Source organism: Vanessa cardui, chromosome 17 (assembly GCF_905220365.1).
Source record: "Vanessa cardui chromosome 17, ilVanCard2.1, whole genome shotgun sequence".
In the NCBI taxonomy this organism is placed as follows: Eukaryota; Metazoa; Arthropoda; class Insecta; order Lepidoptera; family Nymphalidae; genus Vanessa; species Vanessa cardui.
In genome coordinates this window covers 7,151,152-7,177,752 of record NC_061139.1, presented here as the reverse complement: position 1 = coordinate 7,177,752, position 26,601 = coordinate 7,151,152, and the positions used below count along the sequence as shown (strand labels likewise).

Below are 26,601 nucleotides of genomic sequence, written 5' to 3'. Positions count from 1 at the left end.
TTTTATTACCGACTAGTTGTCGGCCGTTTTAGACGGTGAGTTTTTAAAATAAATAAATAAATATGAGACAAAATCACATACATTACTCTGATCACAATGTAAGAAGCTTAAGCACTTGCGTTATGGAAAATAAGAAGTAACGACGGTACCACAAACACCCAGACCCAAGACAACATAGAAAGCTATTGGTAATCTACATCGACTCAGCCGGGAATCGAACCCGGAACCTCGGAGTGGCGTACCCATGAAAACCGGTGTACACACCACTCGACCACGGATTATATGATAGACAAAAAAAGGAGTCGTAGTAGTCACACTAAATTTGGTTCATTGGTTAAGTCGTGAAAGAGTGACAGACACACAGAGTTACTTTCACAATTATTATAGTAATATAGATTTATTTATCTATAAAATATAAATGTCACTCATTATATTCTTCGCCCAGCAGGAGTATGTATATTGTAGACGGTTATTGTTTTAACTCAGCGATATTTGTGGTCGAGATCCGTTTACGTTGGGTCGCAATGGGCTTATTTATAGATACTTTTTATGGTAGCTTCATTTACAGATGACCGATTTTATGTCATTTGAGTATCTTTGTTACTTTTAAAAGGTAGCAAAATGAAATAATACTTGGAACAAATGACTTGACAATTTTTTTATGTATTTATTTATTAGGAAAGTAGGTGTATAGTAAAATATGGTAATCAAAAAGGTTGAAATTAATTGTGTGTTCATTTTTATGTGGTATTATTTCCATGTATTACTTCATACATCTTTATAATTGCCTATTTACATAAATTTTAACCTTACAAATTCAAAAAATATGTAGGTATCTATCTTTGTATATTTGTATCTACATTAGAATGATATTTAACATTGAGAAAGGAAAATTAAATAAATTAAGTCAGTGTAGCCATCTCAAGAAATACGATGGACTTCAACTCCAGCAGAGATTTGCTGATGTTTAGTAAACAAGAAAAATTGTAAACCACCACACCTAACTAACAGTAAAAAGTGAGAAAAGGTACAAACAACTGTGAACCCGGGGAAGTAGTATAATTTATAAAAAAAAACCTTACAAAGTTGTTGGTAGTTATATGTGCTTAGATTAAAAATTAAAATGAAGTGCGTTCCATCTACTTACAAATTATGAATCATCAACCCACAACCTGTGACGGAGGGGTAAATAAAGCGAAGCCGTACAAGGTATGCCTTTGACACGTTAGGGTTAAAAGTATTGTGAGTTTGACGAACAAAGTGATACGAAAAAGTTTGTTTACTCATGCATTAGCATATTATGAAATTTATTTGAATTTATCACGCTATAAATATTTTTTGCAAATGATGAAAACTTTACATATTAATTGTATCGTAAGCAGCGTGTGTTTATAATCAATCTAGCTAGATTATAATCTGTCAAAAACGAACGGCGTTTATTGTTTTTATTACTAACCAATTTGAGTTGAATTATGAACACTCTTAATCTATATATAAAAGTATTTTATTGTTATTATTATATGTACAGATGTTCGTTGTGTTGTTGTATCTTTTTTATAATGGATTTTTTTATTAGTTTATCGTGTATGCCAGATAGAATTAAGCGACGACTCGAAGTTTGAATTGAACTCGATGACTTCTTCATTGACTTTGTTGAGTTTTTGTTGTTGAATGGATATTGGATTTCAATCTAGAATATGTTTAGTGGTCGCCATTTGTTCACGAGAGTCCCTATCGCTTCATCGCTGTTGTGGTGTAAAATAGGAAGTCTTTCGTATGACTAGATATTTAAGATTACATACGATCGGAATATTATGTGTTTCACTGAAAATCGAATACTTCGAAATACAATTATTAAACCGCTTACAATGTTCTATCTTTCGATGTCACAAAATAAAAGTTTTCATTATCCTTTCATAAATTAGTGATCCGTTTAGGTTTTAATAAAAACTGACAATAATACCTAATATTTTACATGCAACTGACGAACGGATCGGGTTTATATAAGGGACATAGGGAACAATAGCATCCCACAGGACGCACGACTATTGAAAGCCTTGTAAAAATATCTCCAACAAAGGCGGTCTAGACTAGAATGTAGCCTTATTCGAAATTAGATGTGGTTTCATGGTTTACATCCCTTTTCCCACTCTTTTTTTCGTACCAACATCAAACGTGCTGAGAATATAACGTTTGTTGAATTTATTTATGCTCGTGACACAAATTTTTGCTGGCCGTCACGCTTGGGTAGGTTTGAATTTTTTGCTTTCCTCTCGTTTATTGCAATTTTAGTATTCATTGCTTTTTATTTGCATAGAAATTAAGATAAGCCTTTGTATGGGATTTAGATAACTTTATTACAACGTGATGAACAATGAATGCTCTAATATTTTGAATAGTACACGTGCAAGGTATAGTTTATACAGAGTGCTATAATAATCTACAGTGACGGTATATTATAGAGTTTACACGTTAATGCGCTGTTGTCTCACGATCTTAGATGCGATTGGTCACTAAACTTTTGAATAAAGAACCAATTAAAGAAGAAATTTGACGACCTCCATGGTCGAGTGGTGTGTACGCCAGTTTTCATGGGTACGCCACTCTGAGGTCCTGGGTTCGATTCCCGGCCGAGTCGATGTAGATTATCATCAGTTTTCTATGTTGTCTTGGGTCTGGGTGTTTGTGGTACCGTCGTTACTTCTGATTTCCATAACACAAGTGCTTCAGCTACTTACATTGGGATCAGAGTAATGTATGTGATGTTGTCTCATACTAAAAACAACAAGTATTTGCACAAAAGAATGACGTAATGTTGTTTTATTTTGTCTAGTTATACTAATTTAATGATATTTCCAGGAACTCCTCCAACCATAGTTCAGCCACCAAACGGTGGTTACTGGGTGGATGGAGTGGAAGAGAACTCTTCGGACGAGGAGAGCGAGCAGCGTCCTCAGCCAGGAACCCCACGCCAGAACTCTCGAAGACATAATATTGATACCGACGACACCGCCAAATATTACAGGCGGTTCTTCCTTGGCAAGGTAAGAAAAAACAATTAATTACACTCATTAACATAAAACCTTGATGTCTTATCTGATTCTTGTAACCCTTACCGTTGACTTGAAGTAACGTCGATAATATTATTACATTTATAAACATTATAATAGAACATGAAAGAATAATATATTTTTTTATATAAATATTTCCTAGGCGAACGAAATGATATTCGTAGTACAATGAAAAGCATTCAGCATCTATGTTAGCATAAGCGCATATAATGTATTGAAAATCCGTTCCGAGTAGGCATCGACCAAGAGCTTGCGCTATTGAATTTTAAATTCGTTCCTTGAAACCTGATATAATATTTCCAATGTTACAAAGAAAAATATGAGTCCAAATTACATTTTAAGCTTTAAAAATTCGTATGTTTGTCGAATTTTTATTTTAAGAACTATCTGTGCCAGCGATCTTGTACGCGTTTCAATTTAACAGAAAAAAATGTTGCCTAAGTAACTCCTTATTATATCAGTTACCTGCCAGTGAAAGTCCCGTTAAAATCGGTCCAGCCATTCCAGAGATTAGCTGGAGCAGATAGACAGATAGACAGACAGACCAATAATTGTAAAAAAAATATTTTGATATATACATACATATGTATTGAGTAAAAGAGGGCTATTTTAATGTTACAAAGAGACACTCCAATTTTATTGTATACATTAATTAACATTGTGACTAACGCACTTTCTTTAAGAATGAAATAATGCAAAAAGGAAACAAACACGATTACGCAAGCCATGCCTTGACATTTCGCGCGCCGCGCCGTCTGACCGGAGTGCAATGAAGCCGCCTTCGGTGCCAACTGGGACGTTACTTTGCGGAACATTTTTCCGGACACATTTTTAACATTGATAAAAAATTAAAACCAGACAAGTACTTGATCACGTTCCCCTTGACATCGTATGGACGTGCGTATGTCACGTCGGTGTCGTTGCCCTTTTATGTATTGGCCTTCCGGAATACATCATGCGATAAATCAGTGCGGTTCCGTGCTGCAATTATTCAACAAATGTTTTTAAATCCTTTCCGTTAACGTTTCATAGATAAGCAGATAACTTCACAGCGGATTTCACACAATGTTGTTGTGACCTTAGTTGTTAGCCAACAATATTAGTACGAGTTAAATAGAATGTGATTATAATGCATAAGCGGTAGCGATTTAATCGAATTATATAAATAAAGCAAATATAATTTAAAGTGACTTAACAATATAACTTTCATAATATCGTTGATATTTCTTGTAACAAATTTGCATTGAAATTGATATCCGTTATTAGCTGTAATGTATGAATTATGAATATACAAACAACTGATGTGAAAGGGAGGTAGGCCACTCTAATTACAGTCTCAAGCTACGGAACACCTTAGATCCCATTGTTCGTAACCTACTTACAATATTAGGATTAGATATTATCTCTCTCTTAAAATAGTTGTGCTTGTAGGTGGAAGTGATCGCTTATGTTGTGGCCTCCTTGATCGTGTCTAATAATAATAAAAAAAGTATTCGAACACTTGTATATGAATTCTTTAATTATGTATACTTATTGATGATGGCATCTGTTTTTGTAATCATGCATATTATTATGCTTCCATTTAATTTAATCAAAAATCGCTATTCGCTTATGAGCTTATGTCCTCTGTCTCGTTCACTTAATTTTCAGTAGGCATATTACGGAGTCCTTATTTCCCATCGGGTACTTTTCATAACTGTTTGCATAGTTATATCTACGGCACCCGACATCATAGTGAATAAAACATCAACATCAACCAGTTGTTATGTGTAATCATACCCGAAACAACTCATTTCATCAAAATTTTACGCATTTTTCGCACGGGTGCAATATAAACTAAATACGACTACTACGATAAATTATTTATTTATGAAATCACCTTAGAAATTTCTAAAATTATATACCAAAACTTTCCAATCGAAAATCTATCTATTAAAAAAAACCGCATCAAAATCCGTTGCGTTATTGTAAAGATCTAATCAAACATAGAGACAGCGGTAAGCGACTGTGTTTTATGATGTTTGAATTTGAAAATTTGAATATTCGAAAATCGGAACAATAATATAATATAACTTGCGTTTTTGTTGTGTGTGTGTACTCTCGGTAGTGTGCGCATTAGCCCTACTAGTTGACATCGTAGACAAGCACGTGTGAATATTCCCATACCCACGCACTAGGCTCTCTTTTTCTTCTTTTACGTCTTCGTCTATCTTTGTAATGGCCTGGTTAGATATATGATAGTAAGATTGCTGTAATGCATTTGTACAATATGTATAACACATGAACAATTTATTAGAACGATATATTGTTATGCTATCGTTCGGATAAGAATGTTGGGTAACGGTGAAGATAAAATTTGTTTTTTTTTTTTTTAATAATCTTAGAGGCAATGTATTTGGTATGCAAATTAGTAATATGCGTTTCTTTATGGTTAATAATTGTTAAATTGTAGGGGCACTAATAAATTGTACTAAAATTTATATAATTAAAATCTAAAACAGAACTATTTTACGCTTGCGTTTCAATAATTGTCATTTATATATACAATATTGAATAGACTTTTTTATCCTTTGTATATTCAATTTTAATATTACTTCCAAAATATTTAAATGTAGAATATTATTGTAATAACAACACTGGAACGTACGCGGTACTATTTTAATTTGTCGAACAAAAACAAGCAAAGGCGTAACCGTATCAATCTTTAAAATATCAAAATTTTAAAGGCATGTTTAGGTAATGTGTTAAATATTATCTGCCTATAGAAATAAATGAGTGGCAACCATGCATGTCTTTAGGGGAGTACTCATTACAGAAATCACTAGCGACAGTGGGAAAAGTCGTCTGGGCTCAGCAACGCGGAACGGTCTTACTTCACGCTCAGCCAAGCTTCATGTAGATCGAACCGATTATAGCATTAAGATATATACACATTATAAGTGGGAGTTATTACGTCTATAAAGCTAGGTTTACACAACATTGTACTCAACAGGCTGTAACTACTAATAGTTTCAAATCTTCCATTCACTGTCTTGAAAGAATGTTCATAGACAACGCGATTTTAACTGTAGAGCTTTTTAACAGCAGAAAATAAATAGGAATCTTTTGTTACTTACTATCTACAGGCACAAGGGACGTAACATCTTAGTTCCCAAAGTTGGTGGCGAATTGGCAATGAAAGGACGTAACATCTTAGTTCCCAAGGTTAGTGGCGCATTTACGATGAAAGGAATGGTTAATTTTTCTTATAGCGTCATTGTCTATGGGCGGTGGTGACCACTTACCATCAGGTGGGCTATATGCTCGTCCGCCAAGCAATAGCATAAAAAAAACTTATACATTATAATTTCTTTCAAGAACTGAAAGATATATAATTTAATGATTGCATTAATTAATAAATTATATCAAAAATTACAAAACATTAAATTGAAATATGAAGTAGAGCTTTATTGTTCAAGCACACCGAGAGAGGATTTTATGAAACTTTAATTTTAAGAAAGGCGCTGCATCCCCGCAATCTTCAAACCAATCCACTCGTTCTGAGCTCTTTTTGTATCACGAAGACAAATCAATATGACCACATATATCTTGGGATTAAAACGTCCCAAGCTTAGAATGTTATGCTCTACTGTTTAAATAAAAAAAAAATGATTTGATTGTATCTGTCTAAAAAGTTTTTATCCTCTTTTGGTATGCTGAAGAAATCATTTCCTTTTGTATAGTAAATACTCTTTTGTAATTCTTATATCTGTTGTATTTTGGGTTACATAAATTGTTATATAAACAAACTATAATGTATAACCCCAGCGTTATCAGCGGTAACATAAAATATAACGAGAGTTACCTGTCAAGCGTTCACTTCGATGGGTCATTGTGTCACCGAGGGTTAGGCTAGATGAATGCCACCGCGATTACTAAGCCGATAGGTGAGGGGCTGACATGCTAATAACTTACGAGCAAACATCACGTTTAACGACAAGCCAGGTTTTAGGATCATGTAAGGCCATTGCGTTAAGATTTGATTTAATGCAGAATAGAGTTTGTATTTTGATTTAAACTGACTTGCTATTTATAAACTATGCGTCAATATAGCAATGCTTACGTTAGTAAATGATGAAAGAAAATTTAAACTATAAGAACTAAATATGAAATTTTGAATTAAGAACCATTGAATAAAAGATACATTAATCCAAATCTAATGAAACGCTTAGCTACTTCAATTGACAGCACAGATATTTTATTGTATGTATCTCTGTGTTTCTTATAATTATCATTGTAGGACATTCAATACTGATACGTCTATCAGTTATGTATTTGCATAATATCACAAGTAATTCAATATTCTTTCTCGTAACTCCGGTAGCTAAGAAAATATTCCATCACACTGCTCAATCATAACTAAACTTAAATCATCTCAATAAGGGCCTTTAATATAAACCGACAAGTAAAAGTAGTAATATGCACTCATTCATTCAAATCTGTGATGAAGACAGATGTTCGAAAAACGACAAAAGGAAAGTGAGAGCAATAAGCAAATGCTTCTTTTCATAACGCGAAATTGGTTCGAGAACAATTCGTTTGTGAGAAGGGAAACGATTTCTCAGAAATGATTGCCATTCTGATGCCATCGGTTCGATTGTATAAATCTACGCAAGTAGATATGTGCAAATGACATCGGAAATGGAAAAGGATTATATCAAAACGGGGCAGCTGTCGAAAGATATATTAAAGATGTTCTAGGCGTTGGCGTACCTCAATTTTTCGATTAACTTAGAAAAACATGCAGGCACATCCAAACAGCAGAAAAAATACATCAAAGGCAAAAGGCACGCAAAGGGCATTATTTGAAAAAATGACTTGTGAAATCTATAAACTTATACAACTAAAAAATTTACATATATTCGGCAACTATGAAACAATTAAGTATTCTTAAATTTTCCCTTTTCAAAATCATTTTGAAATCTTCTTTGTCAAAACCGTCAAATAGACCATTAGTTCCGTTAATAAAACATCAACAAATAGAATTTCCAATCACTACAATCGACAGAAATTGAAACGGAATATTTCGCCTTCAGTGACGTGATCCATCAGCCAGTTCAAAAAGGGACATTAACCCCTCCACCCTTCAATTACCGTCTTTAGCTTTCAATTTGCGTCTTTGAAACGATGATAAAAGACATGTAATAAATTCAGAAAATTTTGAGTAAGATGACACAAATATTTTGACGGCATTTTAGTGACATCGTTTGTATCGGCGCTAAGGATGAAAACAATTTTGTTTAAATTATATAATAACTCGTTTCACTTAATTACTGAGCAAAAAGCTTTTATCCCTTTAAGGAGAAGATTTGTAGCTATTTCCACTAAACTGCACCAAATGCTGTGGATTTGTGGATACCTACATATTTGGAAGAATTTCATTATAATTAGACACTTACAGGTTTCCTTATTATGCTTACTTTCACCGCCGAGCATAAATTGAGATCATCATCTTCTTCGTCAATTAAGCTCATGAAAATTCGATGGTGCTGGCTTGAGCTTAAACCCGCAATAGTTGGCTAAGATACACGCTTTCTATCTACTCGGCCATGTCACTTCGGTCATACAAACCTGAACGTTAAATCTAGACCTTTTTCCCTTTACATCGCGTTGATTTAAAATAAGAAGAATATAAGTACTAGATATTAGCTTAATATCTTTAATTAACTATGTTCCCAAAGTCTTTTAAAAGTAGAAATATTTCTAGTTCTTTACAAATTGCTGAAGGTTTAATAATAAATTATAGTTCATAATTCTGAATGAAGTATTAAATAGAATAAAATATGTCCCCAGAGGAAATCGCAGAGACAAGAATACGACTTTTATAGTTGATTATATTCTTTAAATCGGTAAATTCATAAAATGTACTAATGATTTCCTGGCAGAGTATAACAAAAGGAAGTTGATCGTATTTATTGTTACTTGTCTTAGACAAATGGTTTAATCTGATCACGTATCACTGATTCGCAAGACTGGAAGACAGGATGTCGACAGGTTAAGTCGCATCTAGGAAAAACTAAATCTCTTTCAATAAAACAACTGCTTACATCCTTAAGAACAAGCAGCCGAGATTTCTTATAAACTTTTTTGATTTTGATAGATTATTTTTAATTTAAAAAAAGTACTTTCTTTGTTTCTTGTGATTGTCTCGGCATTTTTTATGATCCCAACTTGGTATTCGAACCCATGTACGATATAGCAACTAAATCAAGATAAACTAAGTAAATAGAGGCAATTTGATAATAATGCTCAGCAATCGCAATCAAGGACAAAAACAAATAGCTATAACCCTGTTTTTAGGCTAATACAACTATCGTAGCCTATCTTAATCTTGCCCTAAAAATCTTAATAGTATGCCAAGACAAAAAAGTTCTTAAAAATGAAATTCAAAAAGAATTCAATAAAAAAACAGAATTAAATAGTTAATTTTGAAACTGAATGTACTAGTATTCTCCAAATGTGTTAAAACATAATTTTATATTTGTATGTATGTGTAAAGCTGCATATGTATTAGAAAAGGAATTTGAACATTGTGGTGTAAAGAAATGTAAAAAAGTGGCACCTAAAGTTCCTAACATGTACAGGGTTAAACATACCTCAGCCTCAATAGGTCATTGGTATGGGGTCGCCTAGATATACCTATCATAAAACTGCAGACACATTGGTCAACTGGGTTATCATACAACACTTTTTACATGCAAAGATATGTTGAAGATAAAAATGCTAATTTTGACATATCTTAAGCAAGTAATTGTAATTAAAAAAAAAAACCAGTCTAATTCTAAATTTAAAAAGGTTATTTAACGTATTAAAGAAACAATGGAAGCGTCCTTCGTGTTTTACACTTTGATAAAAAATTACTTTAATAGCAAGGTTGGTGTAACAATGTATGAGACTAATTAGCACCTCAAGCCCATGACAATTACGTTTTATTGTTCATAGATTATCATTTGACCCTCGAACAACACCCAAGAGCTGAAAACAATTGGTTGCAATAAACCTTGCACACCTTAAAATGATGTCATTCGGATTACAAAATATAAAACAGCTCAAAACATAGTGAAAATAATAAGAGAAGTATCGGATGCATCCGTGATAAAACTTTCTTCTATTATAAAATCTGATAAAATAAATCATATTGTATTCTGTAGTGTAAATAGGGAAATTATCTTATCTTGATTGTGAAAATAAACGAAATCTAATTATTATAAAGGAAACGCTGTCACATTTAATAGATATAGATATGAAATATATTATATCATAAAAACGATACTCAACAAAAACAAGAATACTTACCCCAATCTTCTTAATAAGCTAGATAGTATATAAAAATTTTCATTCTTTACCAAATATAAATTAAAAAAAAATCATTGTGTTCTAATTTTAATTTTTATATCTATATATTTTTTCTATTAAGAAACGCTCTTGCTCTAACTAGGTTAGCATTATTGCCTGTATTGAGTGAGTCTTCATCAGTGGCAAATGAGATCACTCGTTAAAATAAAACGTCTGATTCACACTGATTGCGTAGTCTTATTAAACGTGACAAGTGGCTTAAGAGTTTCCTATCATATGATATTTGGAGTCAATTTCATCTTTAATTAAGATGTGACAAGTTGCTTACGTCATAGATCTATAGGCAAGTTCAGTCTTGCAATGATTTGAACAAGGAAAAACTGTAATTTTACAGTTGCACGACTGAAGCATGATTCCTTAAAATATTGGATCACCTTAACTTACCTTATTTAGAATGGGTATCTATTATATACTTGTCAAATATTAATGTGTGAGGAGTCGAGATGGCCCAGTGGTTAGAACGCGTGCATCTTAACCGATGATTGCGGGTTCAAGCCCAGGCAAGCACCGCTGATTCATGTGCTTAATTTGTCTTTATAATTCATCTCGTGCTCAGCGGTGAAGGAAAACATCGTGAGGAAACCTGCACGTGACAAATTTCATAGAAATTCTGTCACATGTGTATTCCACCAACCCGCATTGGAACGGCGTGGTGGAATATGTTCCAAACCACCTCAAAGGGAGAGGAGGCCTTTAGCCCAGCAGTGGGAATTTACAGGCTGTTGTGGTGAAATATTAATGTGATGTAAAAGGAACTTTAAAAAAAACATCAAAGTACTGCAAAAACTTTTTTTTATTATTCGTTAAGCGTTATGAGTCATATTCAATTGTAAAAAAAGTTTTAGTATTTCATTTAAAGTGTAGGTATTTAACTATTAATGGAGACTATTGTGTCAGCTCGATTAGGTTAAGTTGTAAGTCAATAAATTTGACGACATGGATATTAATGATATCATTAATAACACACTATTAAAGATTCCAGCAACCACGAAAAAACTTTTAAAAATAGAACCTTATCTTTTAAAGAAACGCATTTGTAATTATTCATAATAAGATATGTATTTAAAATGGCTAAATAGTCCGTTGGAATTATATAAAGTACTAAACAGATTATGATGAAACATTTTATTTTGAAAAAGTAATGATTAAACTGAAAACTGGTCTATTTATCGCGAAACAATGTCGGGAGTCGGTGATATAACAATAGGAGCACTTATGAAAAGTACCAGATGGATACGAAATGAGAACATCGTCGTAATTTACTAAAATCTTCGCTAGCGTAACTACCGGCACAAGCTTGCTTCGTATATTTATTAATGCGGTACCTTTTTAACAACAGATAAATCAATTTTATATTTTCACCAAATTTAATCATACTTATAATTTAATATTGATAGCTTATATAGCATTACTTATGGGATAAAACATTGTTTTTTTATTAAAATAATAAGAAAACTCATTTTATTATATTAAATTACTTTGATTAATTATTTATTAATACAAGTCATACATACATACATCGTAATTATAGATATTCTATCTCTTTCTAGCTGTGAAAATAAATTGGATCTTTCACCTTACAAACGTATAAATGATTAAGTAATATTTTTATTGGTATATTTGTTTATTACGTGTTAATACGTTACTGAACCAGACATCAATATTTATTTATATTTCTTGTCAGTTGTTGTCATAAGGACATATGTTACTTGACAAAATTACTCTCTTACTACCTCTGTTTAACAGGTATTTTTTTATCATATTTGATGTTTATTAGGCAGGAGCTGGATGCGAGTAGCCGGAGAAAGACCACAGTGGCGTGCACTGGGAGAGGCCTATGTCCAACAGTGGACAAAAATAGGCTGTTGATGATGATTGATGATGATGATGATGATGTTTATTGTAAGGGCGTGTCGGTCATTATGCTATAGTTTCCACGGCAATAAACATTTACTTTTCGTTTGTAATTAGCGTTTTCCTGATGTGTTACGTGTTGCGTTAGCGGGAATATAAAACGTTTCAATTAAATTAATTCTTGGAATCACTTTATTAAATGTTTTTAATTAGCATGTAAGATAAAATGTCTTCTAAATAGCACTGACAAACATGTTTTTCTTCCTGCAACCTTTATTTAGTGACGTTAATTGTTTATTATTTCGGTTGAATTTTCAACACGTATCAATTTAAGTAATTGATAAATAGCTTAATTGTAACTGTTATATTAATTTATTTATCAACTGCATTATAGCTATTTTTATACATATTTAAAGAAATAGGCGTTTGTCTTCCATCTCACCTGATGGAAAGTGTTGATAAAGACGAGGGTGGTACACGCCCATCCAAAATAAACCTGTTCACTCTACTCTTAAAGGTTCCGGAGTTCAAATTATCAGGGAAAATAGACCTTATATGTATTGACTGAAATATAACAGACTTATTACGAAATATTCGAAACCATATGTCCAAATGACTTGAAATGGAGCGTTAGTACCTACTCTTTAAGCTATGTAGACTATAATCTATCACGCTTCAATGGGAAAGGTTAATTATAGGGTGCTATTTTGTCCAGTGCGATGTTGGCAGGTTACTGTTTAATATATATAACTTTCTCGACAATATTTTCTTAAATGACATCATTGTATGAATTCGTCATTTTGTAAACTAGCTTGTTTATAAAATTACGTCAATCGACGTCACATCACAATGCAAATCACCATGTGTGCATAATGTAGTTGAATTATTGAGTTAGAAACATACAATATAATTTCATTACCTTATACAGGTATAAGGTAATGAAATTATATTGTTGACTATTTCAAACATTTTACATTATTTACAGGAACACCTCAACTTGGTTGGATGTGACGCGAACCTGGGTCCAGTTGTGATGTCGCTGAAAAACGAACACGTGGCTGGACAGGATCATACTAGGATACTCTTGAGGCTACGAACAGAAACAATGATTGGATTGATTCCTACACCAAGTGAGAATTTGACATTTTATTATATATAGTTAGTCTGATTGAAATTTGTTCTGTATACATCGTACTTCCAAAATGAACTTGAAGATAATGTTTATTATGTGATTAAGTAAACGAATAAAAAATATGTTCCATTTGCAATTGTATTAGTTCGAAATAGACGCAGTAGCAGTTTTAATCATTAATAATGTGTATACAATTGAGTCATAAATTGTTGAGGATCATCAGAAAATTTGGACGCCAAAAAATGTCGTCCAACTAAAGTTTCTCTTCCAATTCTGAAACGTGCAAACACTTTTACCTAACAATAACATAATCAAGTTATATGAAACAACGTAACGCATTTAACGATCGCAAATGTTACTATTTAATATCTCCAGAGCAACTAAAACTATAAACTTTAGATACAATAACTTTTGTAATGTCTCCCCAGACATTGTAAAATAAAAGAAGGTTTTAATGTCTTTGTCTTCTCCTCGCTCATAAGCGGAAGTTTTATTTCTTTTATTTTTATTTTCTTCCAGATTCAGGGATAATGCCGTCACCATTAAGAATGGCTAAAATGCTGAACGATCAAGTTAATGTAGAAAATTTTATGGCGGTTATGTGTCTCAATGCTTCATCGCTGATAGCGACGTATGATGAGCATGTTCTGGTGAATACCTTCAAATTTGGTGTGCTCTACCAAAAATACGGGCAGACGACTGAAGAAGAATTGTTTGGAAATAACGAGACCTCTCCAGCCTTTGACGAATTCTTAGAAATGCTTGGGCAGAGGATTAAGTTGAAGGATCATAAAGGTAAATAAAGATTTTATCTTTATTTGTTACCTAGATCATTTTTTAACTGTTTTAATTTAGCTGTAGAGGCATTAAAATATGTAGATGTATAACAATTTCTTTTAAATTCTATTAACTAATTTGTGATTGGCAGTGTCAGTGGAAATAGAACCTTGATTAAATAACATGTACTGACGTTCAAATCAAATATTCTTTTCGAATTTTCTAGGATACAGAGGTGGTTTGGATATAATGAACGGTCACACCGGAACAGAGGCGGTGTATGAGAGGTTCTACGAACGTGAGATTATGTTCCACGTGGCGCCACTGTTACCGCACACGGCGGGTGACGCGCAACAGTTACAGAGGAAGAGGCATGTCGGAAACGATATTGTGGCCATCGTTTTTCAGGTAAACTAGGCTTCATACAATATAGTTTACTGAGAATTCCTTGATATTCATTCCCTACATCATGGGATAGATGAACATTCTTTTCTTCGACTTTCATTGTTGCATTAGATTTAGAAATACTGTTTATATCATTCTGTAACAACAACAGCCTGTAAATTTCCCAATGCTAATGGGCTAAGGTCTCCTCTCCCCTTAAATAGAAGGTTTGAAACATATGTGGAATATGTTCCAATGCGGATTGTTGGAATACACATGTGGCAGAATTTCTATGAAATTAGACACATGCAGGTTTCCTCACGATGTTTTCCTTCACCGCCGAGCTCGAGATGAATAATAAAAAAAAAGTGCTTGCTTAGGTTTGAACCCACAATCATCGGTTATGATGCACGCATTCTAACCTTGGTACTATGTTTCCAAATAAAAAAATAGAATGAAAATGACAACTGTATAAGTTTCTAACTTTATTCACGATCCATTTATTTTGCATACAAATGCTTGAAACGATTAAGTGGATCAGTGATGTCATTAAGGAATTAGTAATAAACTTTTAAAAATGTACTAAACATTTATTAAATAAAATGCCGTGCCGTGTTACCATAAAAGCGTTGTTTTAACGGCTTAAAATTAAATTTATTAAAATGACTTTTAGTAATAAAATGTTTTTTATGACGTTTAAAATTTAGTTTAAATAAAAGCGGAGTTAAAATACATATATAATGCGAGGGTTTAAACGTATAATTCATCAACATTTGATAATCTCCGTGGTCGAGTAGTGTGTACACCTGTCGTCTTGGGTACTCCACTACGAGACCCTCCGAGGGTTCGATTCCCGGCCGAGTCGATGTAGAAAAAGTTCATTAATTTTCTTTGTTGTCTTGGGTCTGGCTGTTTGTGGTACGTGGTCGATACTTCAGATTTTCCATAAAACAGCTAAGCTACTTTGCGATCAGAGTAATTAATGTACGTGAGGTTGTCCAATATTGGTCTCCAGCATGAATGAAGACAAAAATCGTAATGGACAGATTCCATGTATCGCTTGAAATTCTGCCATTCAACAAATTTTCTTTCTTTTCATTTCTTTGATTGCAGTAGTTTTACCTTCTTCAGAGAAGTAGCCTTCCCCCATTTGTTTCGATGCATATGACGTTATATAATATTACAAAATATCTTCAATCTGTTACAGGAAAAAGCAACGCCATTCACACCAGACATGATCGCCTCTCACTTCCTTCACGCTTTTATTGTGGTCACACCAGTAGAAGCCGCTGATGGGGAGACGAGGTACAAAACTAAACCTTGGACATAATAATTAAAACGACCGCAATATTTATACGTCATTTACATTTCTTATGCAAACGAAAGTAGAACTTTTCTCATCAAATTTTTTGATGTTATCTTAAAAGTTCTTCAATGGAATGCATTTTAATGCCAATTCATTTCTTCCTTTATACACTTGTCAAGTCGCTTGTTTAGCATAAAGTTTGTGTAACTTCGCAACAACGCAACTGAGGCAATATTTGCATGAGGAGGCTAAGAGAAAATGGCTCGGAAAAGGGAATGGAAATTCTTCCGGTAATTTATATGCAAACGAATCGCGACTATGTAATTAAGGAGTTTTTTATGACGACTAAAATTGTAGGTTGTCCGAGCACAAGATTCTCTTTGATGATTTTAATTACAGGCTACCGACTCGTTTGTAGGGCGGAGAGTTTAAATTTTTACATATTTTATTTCAATGTTGGTTTTACTGGAACAGATTTTTTTGTATTTGCATTCCGTTCAAAACAATGCTACCTGAAAAAGTTAAACGTATTTTCATCTGGTTTAAACTGGTTTTTGTTAATTTATGAATGAGGTTTTTACTGAAGGCCGAATTCTTTTCTAGGTACAAGGTGGCCGTCACAGCTCGTGTGGACGTACCATTTTTCGGGCCGACTCTCCCTCAGCCACCCATATTCCGAAAGGGTCGTGAATTAAAGGAATTCCTTCTTACCAAGTTGATCAACGCCGAAAACGCGTGCTACAAAGCCGAAAAATTCGCCGAACTCGAACAGAGGACTCGTACATCACTGTTGCAATCGTTAGCTGAGAAATTAAAGGAAAAAACTGTTGAGTTCCTTGGTACGGGGGCGCGGAACGAAGCTGGCGCGGTCTCCCCGCAGCCAGAAGGAACTCCGAAGCAAGACGGCCCGGGAGCCAGATTCATCGATACTGTCAAAAAGGCGATTATATCTAAAGTCAGGTTCGTATAATTAAATGTACGATAAAAGAATATAACTTAGCTTTAGTTTTATTATTTTATGTCAAACAATATTTACGTTTCCATTCCGATATAATAAGTAAGGTTAAAATATGAAAGAGAAAGAAAATAGGTGAACGCTATTACATGAGGCGAAGATTGCCGAAACAATTTCAGTTAGTTTTCGCGAGTTGTTTTTTTATTGTAAACAAATAAGTTTTCCTGCATTTGTTAATCAATCAATGAAATTGTTTTGATATATCAAAAAAGAAAAATTACCTAACTAAATGTTTCTCGATACAGATCACCAAGCGTTGACACGAATCTTTCGGGTGATAGCAATAAGAACAATCCGTTGAATAAGAAAATCAACTTGCACGAGACACCGACACCCAATGTAAGTGAAGTAACAAATATGAATAAGTAATTAAAACTACATATAGTACGACACAATTTAGATGTAGTATCGGTAATTGCAATGAAACCGATTACTGTCGAATCACAAAACCTATAGAAACATCTGCCTATCGCGCCATTCGACGCTATTCGTCGCTATAGATTCTAGCGTCAGTTCAACCATGTTGCAGTGCCAAATTGAGGAATATATTAGGTCGTATGATATTACAAGTTATTACATTTGTGTAAAGATCATATTCACGTAATAAATAAATATTGATAATTTGAGATAGCGTACTTAATTCGGATTTGATCGGTTTTACGAATTTTGCCGATGCTACATTTAAGTTGGGTCGTACTTTACATACCTGCTTAAACACACACACATGATTGATCGACAATCTTGCTCTTCAGATTAAAGTAAACTTTATATATACTTAGAGTATTATAGTTTAATGTTCAATTTACAAAGCCATAACAATATTACGACTTCTGTGGTCAAGTTGTGGATTTCATGGGTACGTCACTCCCAAGTCCCGGGTTCGAACCACGGCCGAGTCGATGTAGAAATGTTCATAAATTTTCTACGTTGTCTTGGGTCTTGGTGTTTGTGGTAACGTCGTTACCTCATATTTCCATAACACAAGTGCTTTAGCTACTTACACTGGGATCAGAGTGATGTATGTGATGTCCAATATTTATGAGTATGAGATGGCTTACAATGCGCGGCACTTGCAGAGCGGGCGCTCGAAGTCGTCGATCGCGTCGTCGTCAGCGAGCGCGGTGTCGGTGCGCTCGGCGGGCGGCTCGGGCGAGTCCAGCCCCGACGTGACGTCACGCGCCGCGCCGCCGCGCCCGCCGCTGCACGACCACAGCGACGACTCCAGCCTCAACTCCGTCGACCTCGACCCGCTCGGTGAGTCACCATTACCCTCCGCCACACACTCACACACACACACACACACACACACACACACACACACACACACACACACACACACACACACGCACACACATTCAATGACGTAATAAATTTATTAACACTACAATGCATTAATTATTGTATTATATAGTGATAGTATAGAGTAATAGTTACTAGCTCATAAAATACATTTATGTACACAACGACAGGTGTTCATTACTGTCAAATTGCGTTTAATATCAATATGATCATTTGTTTACATACACGATCATTAGGGTTGAACAAATTGGTTAATATTATATAAAAAAAAAAAATTCAGTTTTCTTTAGAAACAATATAACAAAAACCGTTAAATTGTAAGTGTGTCCAAACTGTGTAAAGACGGTATCTATATCTTAATCTAATATATTTACTTCCCTTCATATGTTGTATGTCAAACTGTTTTTGAGTTATGAATGGGTCAAAAGTTGCTCCAATTGGTTCGTGTAAAATTACACACGGTGCTACTCGCCAGTTCTGTTACCTGAACTTGGCTGACACGCTACCGCGTGTCTAGATATATGTAATGATCATCAATTTCATATTTAATATATTTTTTTTTAAATTGTAACATTCTATTACATTAACATTTACAGTTTTAGTTTTCATTTTATAATCATAATCATGTAACCGACAAATAATAAATGTAACATGGGATTCATCATAATTAATGTATATATTATTAGTATATTATATAAGTTATCATTATTAATATAATCATGTCATGCAATTGAATTTATTTCCCTCTCTGATAGACGACAAGGACTGGCTGAGTTGTGGTAAAACAACAGGTTAGTCCTGTAGTGATATATAAATATTAATATATGTACACACTAATAATAAAAGGCATGCTTGATGTGGTGCACAGTTATTTGGCATGTCACATTATATTTTACAAATTTTATCACTTTATTTTTTGAATGTTTACTGTATTCTATGATTATTTTTGTTGTGTATTAATTTTTGTTCTTATTTTAAATATAATATACATGTTGTGAAGTATTTGAATAAAAGTGTGACTTACAAAATTAAATATCAAATCCAGAATACATTATGAAGTTGAATATAAAATTCGAATTTCAAATTTTTATTGCTTATTATCTTCTTGTAAAGAACGAATAGGGATCTGTAAAAGCATTTAAAATAACAAATGAAACATTAATATATATAGGTAGATACATATTATTATCATACCATGTTCATTATTCAGTCACTCATTAAAATCAATGTTGAATATCGAAAATGATAATATAGATAGTTTTTTTTTTCAAAATGTTATAATCGTAAACCTCGTTGTAGGCGCAGTATATGTGGACAGCGACACAGGGCTGGAATCCATGTCCTCTGCGGAGGCGGGGGCGAACGCCCGCGACCAGCACGGCGGGCCGCGCGACGCAGACCTACTGCGGCAGGAAGTTTGCCGCTTGAAGAATGACAAACTTGATCTTTTAAAGCAGAATATTGTAAGTATTCGTATATCCTTTTACTCTACTTTACATAAATTAGTGGTTAGCTAATATCACTCTTAATGATAGATCCCATCCTCATCCCATCGATGTAATCTATCGATGGGAGGACGTTAAATTTTGAACTGGTGTAGAACGGATGCATGTCTCACGCTGATTGGCTGAACGTTATGTGTTATTTCACCGTAATATTGCAAATACCGTTAATCTCTAATATTAATTCAATTTGCAATAATAGATGTATAAATAATTTCGATAGTTTATAATATTTCGGTTAGGTTAGAGTTTTTATAATTTAATTGAAATTTACAATAAATATTGTAAATTAACAACAATAAGTTCAGCCAATCAGGAAGAGCTTTCGTCAGGTGACAATTTGATGCGGGACAGATTGTAATCTAACAGTTTAACTTCGATAGATTACAATATAGCGAAAAATAATACGTTAAATTGCAAACATATTTCTCGGTTCACAATATTTCGACATATTACAATCCGTCTCGTTAGATTGTAATCTAATGATTTTTGTAATCTTACGATGACATATATAAAGGCCATTCCACGAATCGAGCTCCCAAGAGAAATTCAATGGTACACTCATTGGAACGTTAATACACGTGACCTTTATAAAACAAATTATTTAAAAGAAAGGTTAAAATATTTTTCAATGTGTGAAATTATTGAATCTCTCTCCGGACCAATAAAATGCTAGTTAAACTAACAGAGTGAGTGAGTGACATGAAATTAACTTTGTACTTATTTCGTTACAGACCTGGCAAAACGAGATCAAATGTTTGAGAGAGCGCGTAATGACATTACAAGCGGAATTAGCATCATCGGCTAAAGAGAGACGACATCGGGAACAGACAACGACGATCATCCCAAACCCATCAACCCACGATTCAACTGCTTGAGATATACGATGAACCAATCGTGTCCGGGATAAATAATAATAAGGTTTATTTCACTGCGCTTAATAAATGTTTAGTGTCTTTGAAATTAGAACCCAAGTAGAAATCTTGCTATGATAATCATTTCAATGTTTTAAAACAGCTGATTATTCGAGAGATGATTCAGAGTAACGCCATCTAGCGGTCTTGATTAAAAGATTATATAATGATTGTTGAAAATAAGAGGTAGAAGTCTTGATTTTCCTATTGGTAATTTTTTTATTATATACTTATTATGCAATATGTGTATGGAGCACTTTTATCTCAAGAAAGAGTAATGATTCAGAAATAATTGTGCAATATTTTGAATAACAACTCTTTGCAATAGCGTACCCTCGGGTACATAGAGTGTACATGTAGTACCTATTATATTATATATTTCATTTAAATATCCCAGTATCTTATTTAAATATTAATATGAATGTGTAGAGATCACAATTTATTATATAAATCTATACGAGTTTCTCATTTCTGTAGCCAATTGTAAATTTTAAACTTAAATGTAATAAATTCAGAGTGATTCTATCATAGCCTTGCTTTCTGTAAATGTTGTGATAACTAGCCTACATTTGATGAACAAATCAGATTAAAATTAGAAATTTTAAAGAAAGAGCGCAAATTATCTGAGTGCATTCTATTTAGTATATTTCGTATGTGGTTAATATTCCTTACTTTCGATATTGTAGAAAATATTTGTGGTTAACATTTCAAAATTAATATCCGCGAAAACCTTTGAATAATCTTATAGAAGAATTCAATTCTTAGGTAATGTTTCAAGGAGGTTTTAATAACTCACTACCTATTTATCGAATGTTTATTATGTTACGTTTATAAAGCGTTAACCCTTTTAGACAAAGATACTTGATTATAATGTATCTATTGTATAACAAAAATTGCGTAAGATTAAAATTATAAATCTTTTCGCATTATAGACAAACGGTACCTACAAAAAGCCTTTACAATGTAGTGGAAGCCTATATTTATATGGTGCATTAGGAAAAAATAAAAAAAAATTATCTTATAAAAATTGTTAGAACTCCTATTTTATATTTAACTTGTATTTTTCATATATACATTGTATTTAAATTTATTTAGCACAGTGCAATGATTTGTGTTCTGATTTTATAATTACTCAAGCGCATATATTACAACTGTAGTCTGTTCCACGAGACGAACTCCTAAGTAAATTAACATACTTGCATCTCTCTAGTCGATTCGGCTAGAAGTAAGATGAATCAGAAATTAGGCTCTAGGAAATTAGGCTCCTAAGACGTGATTCGCCTATGAATGTCACTCGAGTTAACAATTCGCCTATGGGAGCCCGTTTCGTGGAATGAACTTTGAGTAGTTATTTCTAATTATCAACATCAACGCCATCTAGTTGCAATTTAAGTTTATACAGAAACTGTCACTTGTCGAAACGTCAAAGTCAGTTTCTTTTTCCTGCACAGATAATGTAAATATTGATCTTAGACTATTAATTAATCAGTATTTTTTTTAATTTATGCTTGATGTAAGAATCGTTTCGAGTGTCTTTGTGTTTGATTATGTTTTGTTGTTAATTAATATTTTATACCAAAGTTAACATTCCCCACTAAATAGCATAGTTTTTTAATAATAATTACCATAGTAGAGATGAATCAGTATTTTGAATTATTGAGTTGACATGCACGCTAACATATTTCTAAGTTTACATTTAGTTACTTTATTAAATGTAATCTTTTAGATCTTTGTTTGAATGTTTATGATTATGTTGACACTAACTGTTGATTCGTCTTCTTAGACTTAAACCAAATATTGCGAGCGCGGAGCGTTAGAATATATAGTTATAATTATAAGAGATACTATTGAAATATATGAATAGTTAATTACTAATAATTATAAATTGTTGTTTTATTAACACAAATCCCACTTTATTACATACACAATTCACTATCCGTAAAAACAAGTTTTCTTTATGAAGTATGCACCTAAAAGCACTTTTGAACAGTCTTAATATTATAGTATTACAATTTAATATAAAGATACCGTCTATTGGAAAGTAGTATCTACCGACAAAAATTGGCAAAACTCATTAGTTGCTCTTTTCCACAAAGTAATACAAGACCTGAAGTAAATTAATACAAAGAAAACGATATGATTAAAATTGTGTGTAGTGTAAACATTATAATTTTAAGGTTGTTTTACAGCGCCATCTAGTACATTTTTGCTAAATTACATTGAGCTAGACCAGCAACAAACAAGTAAGTGCAAGGAAATATTTTATGATAGTTTTATTTTAAAACAGCAGATGTCGGTACTAAAAAATAAGGAGACAGACGGTCATTGATATATTATAGAGGCAATATTTAAAGAGCTTAATTTGAAAGCTAAGTTTAACGAGGCCTGATAAGAGGCATTTGAGCGTTCGCAGATGGTTTTGAATTTCGAGAAATCTATTTCCTCTGAAACCAAACACAAGGACCCCACTAAAATGGGGGCGAGAAGAGCTGCGTGCAAAGGTTAGCAACATAACGTTAATTATTGAAATAAATATTGAACATTACAATAATTTGTCTATAGTATAAATAAAATACGATTAAAGCGCCTATATTACGGCTTCTCGTAATACTCTGGCCGTATGAGACTCACCAAAAGTTACTTTATTAATTCCTTTGCCGTAATAAATAAATTTAAATTTAAGCCATTTTCTGCCTTACGCAACTTTTTTTTGTTTAACGAGGAGGAAATGCGTTTACGCATGCCGCCCGGTCGGGGAACCGGGACGGGTATGCGGTACTCAACTGGGGCCATAAGGGCCCCGTGCCAGGGCCTTAGGCCCTGTTCTACCCACTAAAATAATCCACCGGGTTTCCACCATGTCGCCGAGTGGTGAGGCAATGGGATCGCCCATCCATCCCGCCAGTCTTAGCAGTGGCCGACGAGCAAGCTCAAGCCGGCCCCGTTGCCCAGGGTGCACCACGAGGAGGTGACTGACATGCACCACCTGCCTTACGAAACCACTCTGAGGAACACCAGATCGAAACACAACAATACTTAGTTTTGCTGTTTGTTGTTAGACTTGGTATATTTCGAGTGTATATTGCAAAACGAGTGTTTTGCCAAAACTCCTTATGATAGATAAACTAACATAAAAACGTTACCAAACATGAATGCTCTATATCCAATATTATATTTATTTTTTATACGCTTAAACGATGTATATTTTATAAATATAAAACGTGGCTATTCTTTTGTGTATGATTGCAATATAAAACAAATAATAAAGCTTGTAGTGCTATAAAGCGCCACACGCTTGAAACAATATGAAACGAAACATAATCGGCACTGAAAAATGACAGTACCAAAACATCACTTTTGCCATTTTACTTTTCTAATATCTATAGTTAAAATAACAATAATATCTAAATGGGATTTATTAGTATTCAACTAAGTAAGCTAAGTACGTGAATATTAAAAGGCAACAATATCATTGGCGTTTATTTCATTTAACACACACATTATTATTTCGTTTAACACACACATATATCCAAAGTAGCATTGTGAAAAAGAAAAAGGATTTTTATAGATAAATAAGAAAACCACTTAGGTTTTAGACTTTCTTTGCAGTCAAGTTTGTCTATGTTAGTGAAACAGCCATTTGTATCTGCATTTTATTATACCGTACACCACTAGAAAGTGTAGACGATAACGCTCTGTAGGTTATAGTTCACACGCTTTCAAGTTAATCGGTTTTCCGCGTTCTCGAAAATACTAAGATCTTTATTTTATGTACAAAGAAAAATTTACTCAGATTTATTCGGTGTCTTGTATGTTTCATGATTGTAGTTTAAAAGCCAGAAGTTTGATGCTTGCTAATATTTGTAAACTCTATGAGTGCTCTATTTTTTGTAATCTCTTTTGAAGAAATATTATTCATTATAGGTAATTTAAAAACAGCCTGTAAATTTCCCCTTTGCTGGGCTAAGGCCTCCTCTCGCATTGAGGAGAAGGTTTGGAACATATTTCACCGTGCTGTTCCAATGCGGGTTGGTGGAATACACATGTTGCAGAATTTCTATGACATTAGTCACATGCAGGTTTCCTCACGATGTTTTTTAACGCCGATTTACCGCCGAGCCGAGATGTAATTATAAACAAATTAAGCACATGAATATTCAGTGGTGCTTGCCTGGGTTTGAACCCGCAATCATCGGTTAAGATGCGTGTTCTAACCACTGGGCCATCTTGGCTGTTGCCATTTAAATGACATAAGATTATATAATAATTCCCAGTAATTTATGGAATGCAATTATTTCGATTTGAATGTTATTATATCAGAAGAATGAGGGCCTGATTTAAATGTTTATCTAGAAAGGTAGGCTTCGTATTTAGAGTGAAACGTTTCGTTTTCACAATTAACTTATTCAACGAAAAATTAAATTTCAAACAAACATATGAAGGTATCGTCAAACATAAGTAGAAAACAAAAGTATTTGATATTATTTGGGAAAGGGATATCACAAATATATTGTAATTGTTTCTTCTTTCCGACCTTTTTCCTTCGAAAAATCATCATAAATTTCGGCGAAACTCAGGTCCCTGAGCAAATTCTATTCGAAATATAGCAAAGTCGTAGACATGAAATTAGGCGGTCTGTTCTGTGTCATCGTTTCTCGTAACTTAATATTATATAATTTTTTAAATTCTTAATTTAATCAGAGAGAGTTTTCTTTAGGGCAATTAGAGTCGGCAAGTATAGGTAAAATATATCTTATTCTGAAACGTTTCTTACACTTCAAGAATTGTTGAAGGACACATAGTTTTGATTTCTATAATCACCTCTAGATTAGCTTTGGATCTGACATTTTCCTTGATTTTATTATTTTATAATCTTAACAAAAATTATACTATAAAGACAAATTGGCAACGTCGCTACTCCGAATGAATTATAAGAATACAATTTCTAAACAAAGGAGTAAAGTTCTTATGATTATTTGCAAGTCGTATTAATTTTATAACAAAGAAAAAGCCTAAGCGATGAAATTGGATATTTTTATGAACTTCGAAACCACGTTTTATTTCATTACACAAACAGAAGTTTATCTTATAGCGTTGATATAAGCACCCCATACTTCGAACGTACAACTGTTTCTTTTATAGCTCCTATATATATAAAGGAAACGGCCGTAATTTTGCAACTTAATGTCTTTTTGTTGTTACAAAAAGCGCTTCGGCGCTTTTTCGTTCGTAATTGAAATAAACTGTTTTAACTGCTTATCATTAAAACTGGTAACAATTCATACGTTAATAAAATGTAAAAGATCGTAAGGTAAATTGTTGTCAAGCTTATAACACAAATTTAGAGAGCAGCTTTTAACAGTTATTTTTCAGTACCTTTCTTTAATTTCATTTTTTGCTTGCCGGTTCTTTTTTTATTACTTTTTTATGGTATAGGTTGGCGGACGAGCATATGGGCCACCTGATGGTAAGTGGTCACCATCACCCATAGACAATAACGCTGTAAGAAATATTAACTATTCCTTACATCGTCAATGTGCCACCAGCCTTGGGAACTAAGATGTTATGTCCCTTGTGCCTGTAGTTACACTGGCTCATTCACCCTTCAAACCGGAACACAATAATACTGATATTTGGCGGTAAAATAACTGATGAGTGGGTGGTACCTACTCAGACGGGTTTGCACAAAGCCCTACCACCAAGTGACTGCATGGTAATAATGTACTTGACAATATCTACCAGTACATTATTACCATGCAGTCGTTCCAAAAAGTGTGTCTGAATTAGAACCCGCAATCTGCCTCGGGTATGTTTAAAAAGCGTCGTTGTTTTCATTTCTCGAACGTACGAATGTTATTGATTCCAAACTAATTTCATCCAACACATAAAACCCTAATTAAATTGCTTATTAAAGCATTTGATTTCCATAACAGTATCACAGTGGCGATTCTA

General features: G+C 33.4%; 1 protein-coding gene across 5 annotated transcripts in view; it reads left to right on the top strand.

The window, feature by feature from the left end:
- The window catches only part of LOC124536666 (rap1 GTPase-activating protein 1), a 278,996-nt gene extending 256,462 nt beyond the window's left edge, over positions 1 to 22,534 (top strand). For all 5 annotated transcript variants that reach the window (XM_047113218.1, XM_047113220.1, XM_047113216.1 and 2 more), the window contains 10 exons: positions 2,860 to 3,044; positions 13,306 to 13,450; positions 13,972 to 14,247; positions 14,456 to 14,637; positions 15,821 to 15,918; positions 16,523 to 16,879; positions 17,180 to 17,273; positions 18,011 to 18,188; positions 19,533 to 19,696; positions 20,470 to 22,534. In XM_047113218.1, coding sequence (XP_046969174.1) covers positions 2,860 to 3,044; positions 13,306 to 13,450; positions 13,972 to 14,247; positions 14,456 to 14,637; positions 15,821 to 15,918; positions 16,523 to 16,879; positions 17,180 to 17,273; positions 18,011 to 18,188; positions 19,533 to 19,696; positions 20,470 to 20,613 — 1,823 coding nt within the window. In that variant the 3' untranslated portion in view covers positions 20,614 to 22,534. The remainder of the gene's footprint in view (positions 1 to 2,859; positions 3,045 to 13,305; positions 13,451 to 13,971; positions 14,248 to 14,455; positions 14,638 to 15,820; positions 15,919 to 16,522; positions 16,880 to 17,179; positions 17,274 to 18,010; positions 18,189 to 19,532; positions 19,697 to 20,469) is intronic.
- The last annotated feature ends 4,067 nt before the right edge of the window (positions 22,535 to 26,601 follow it).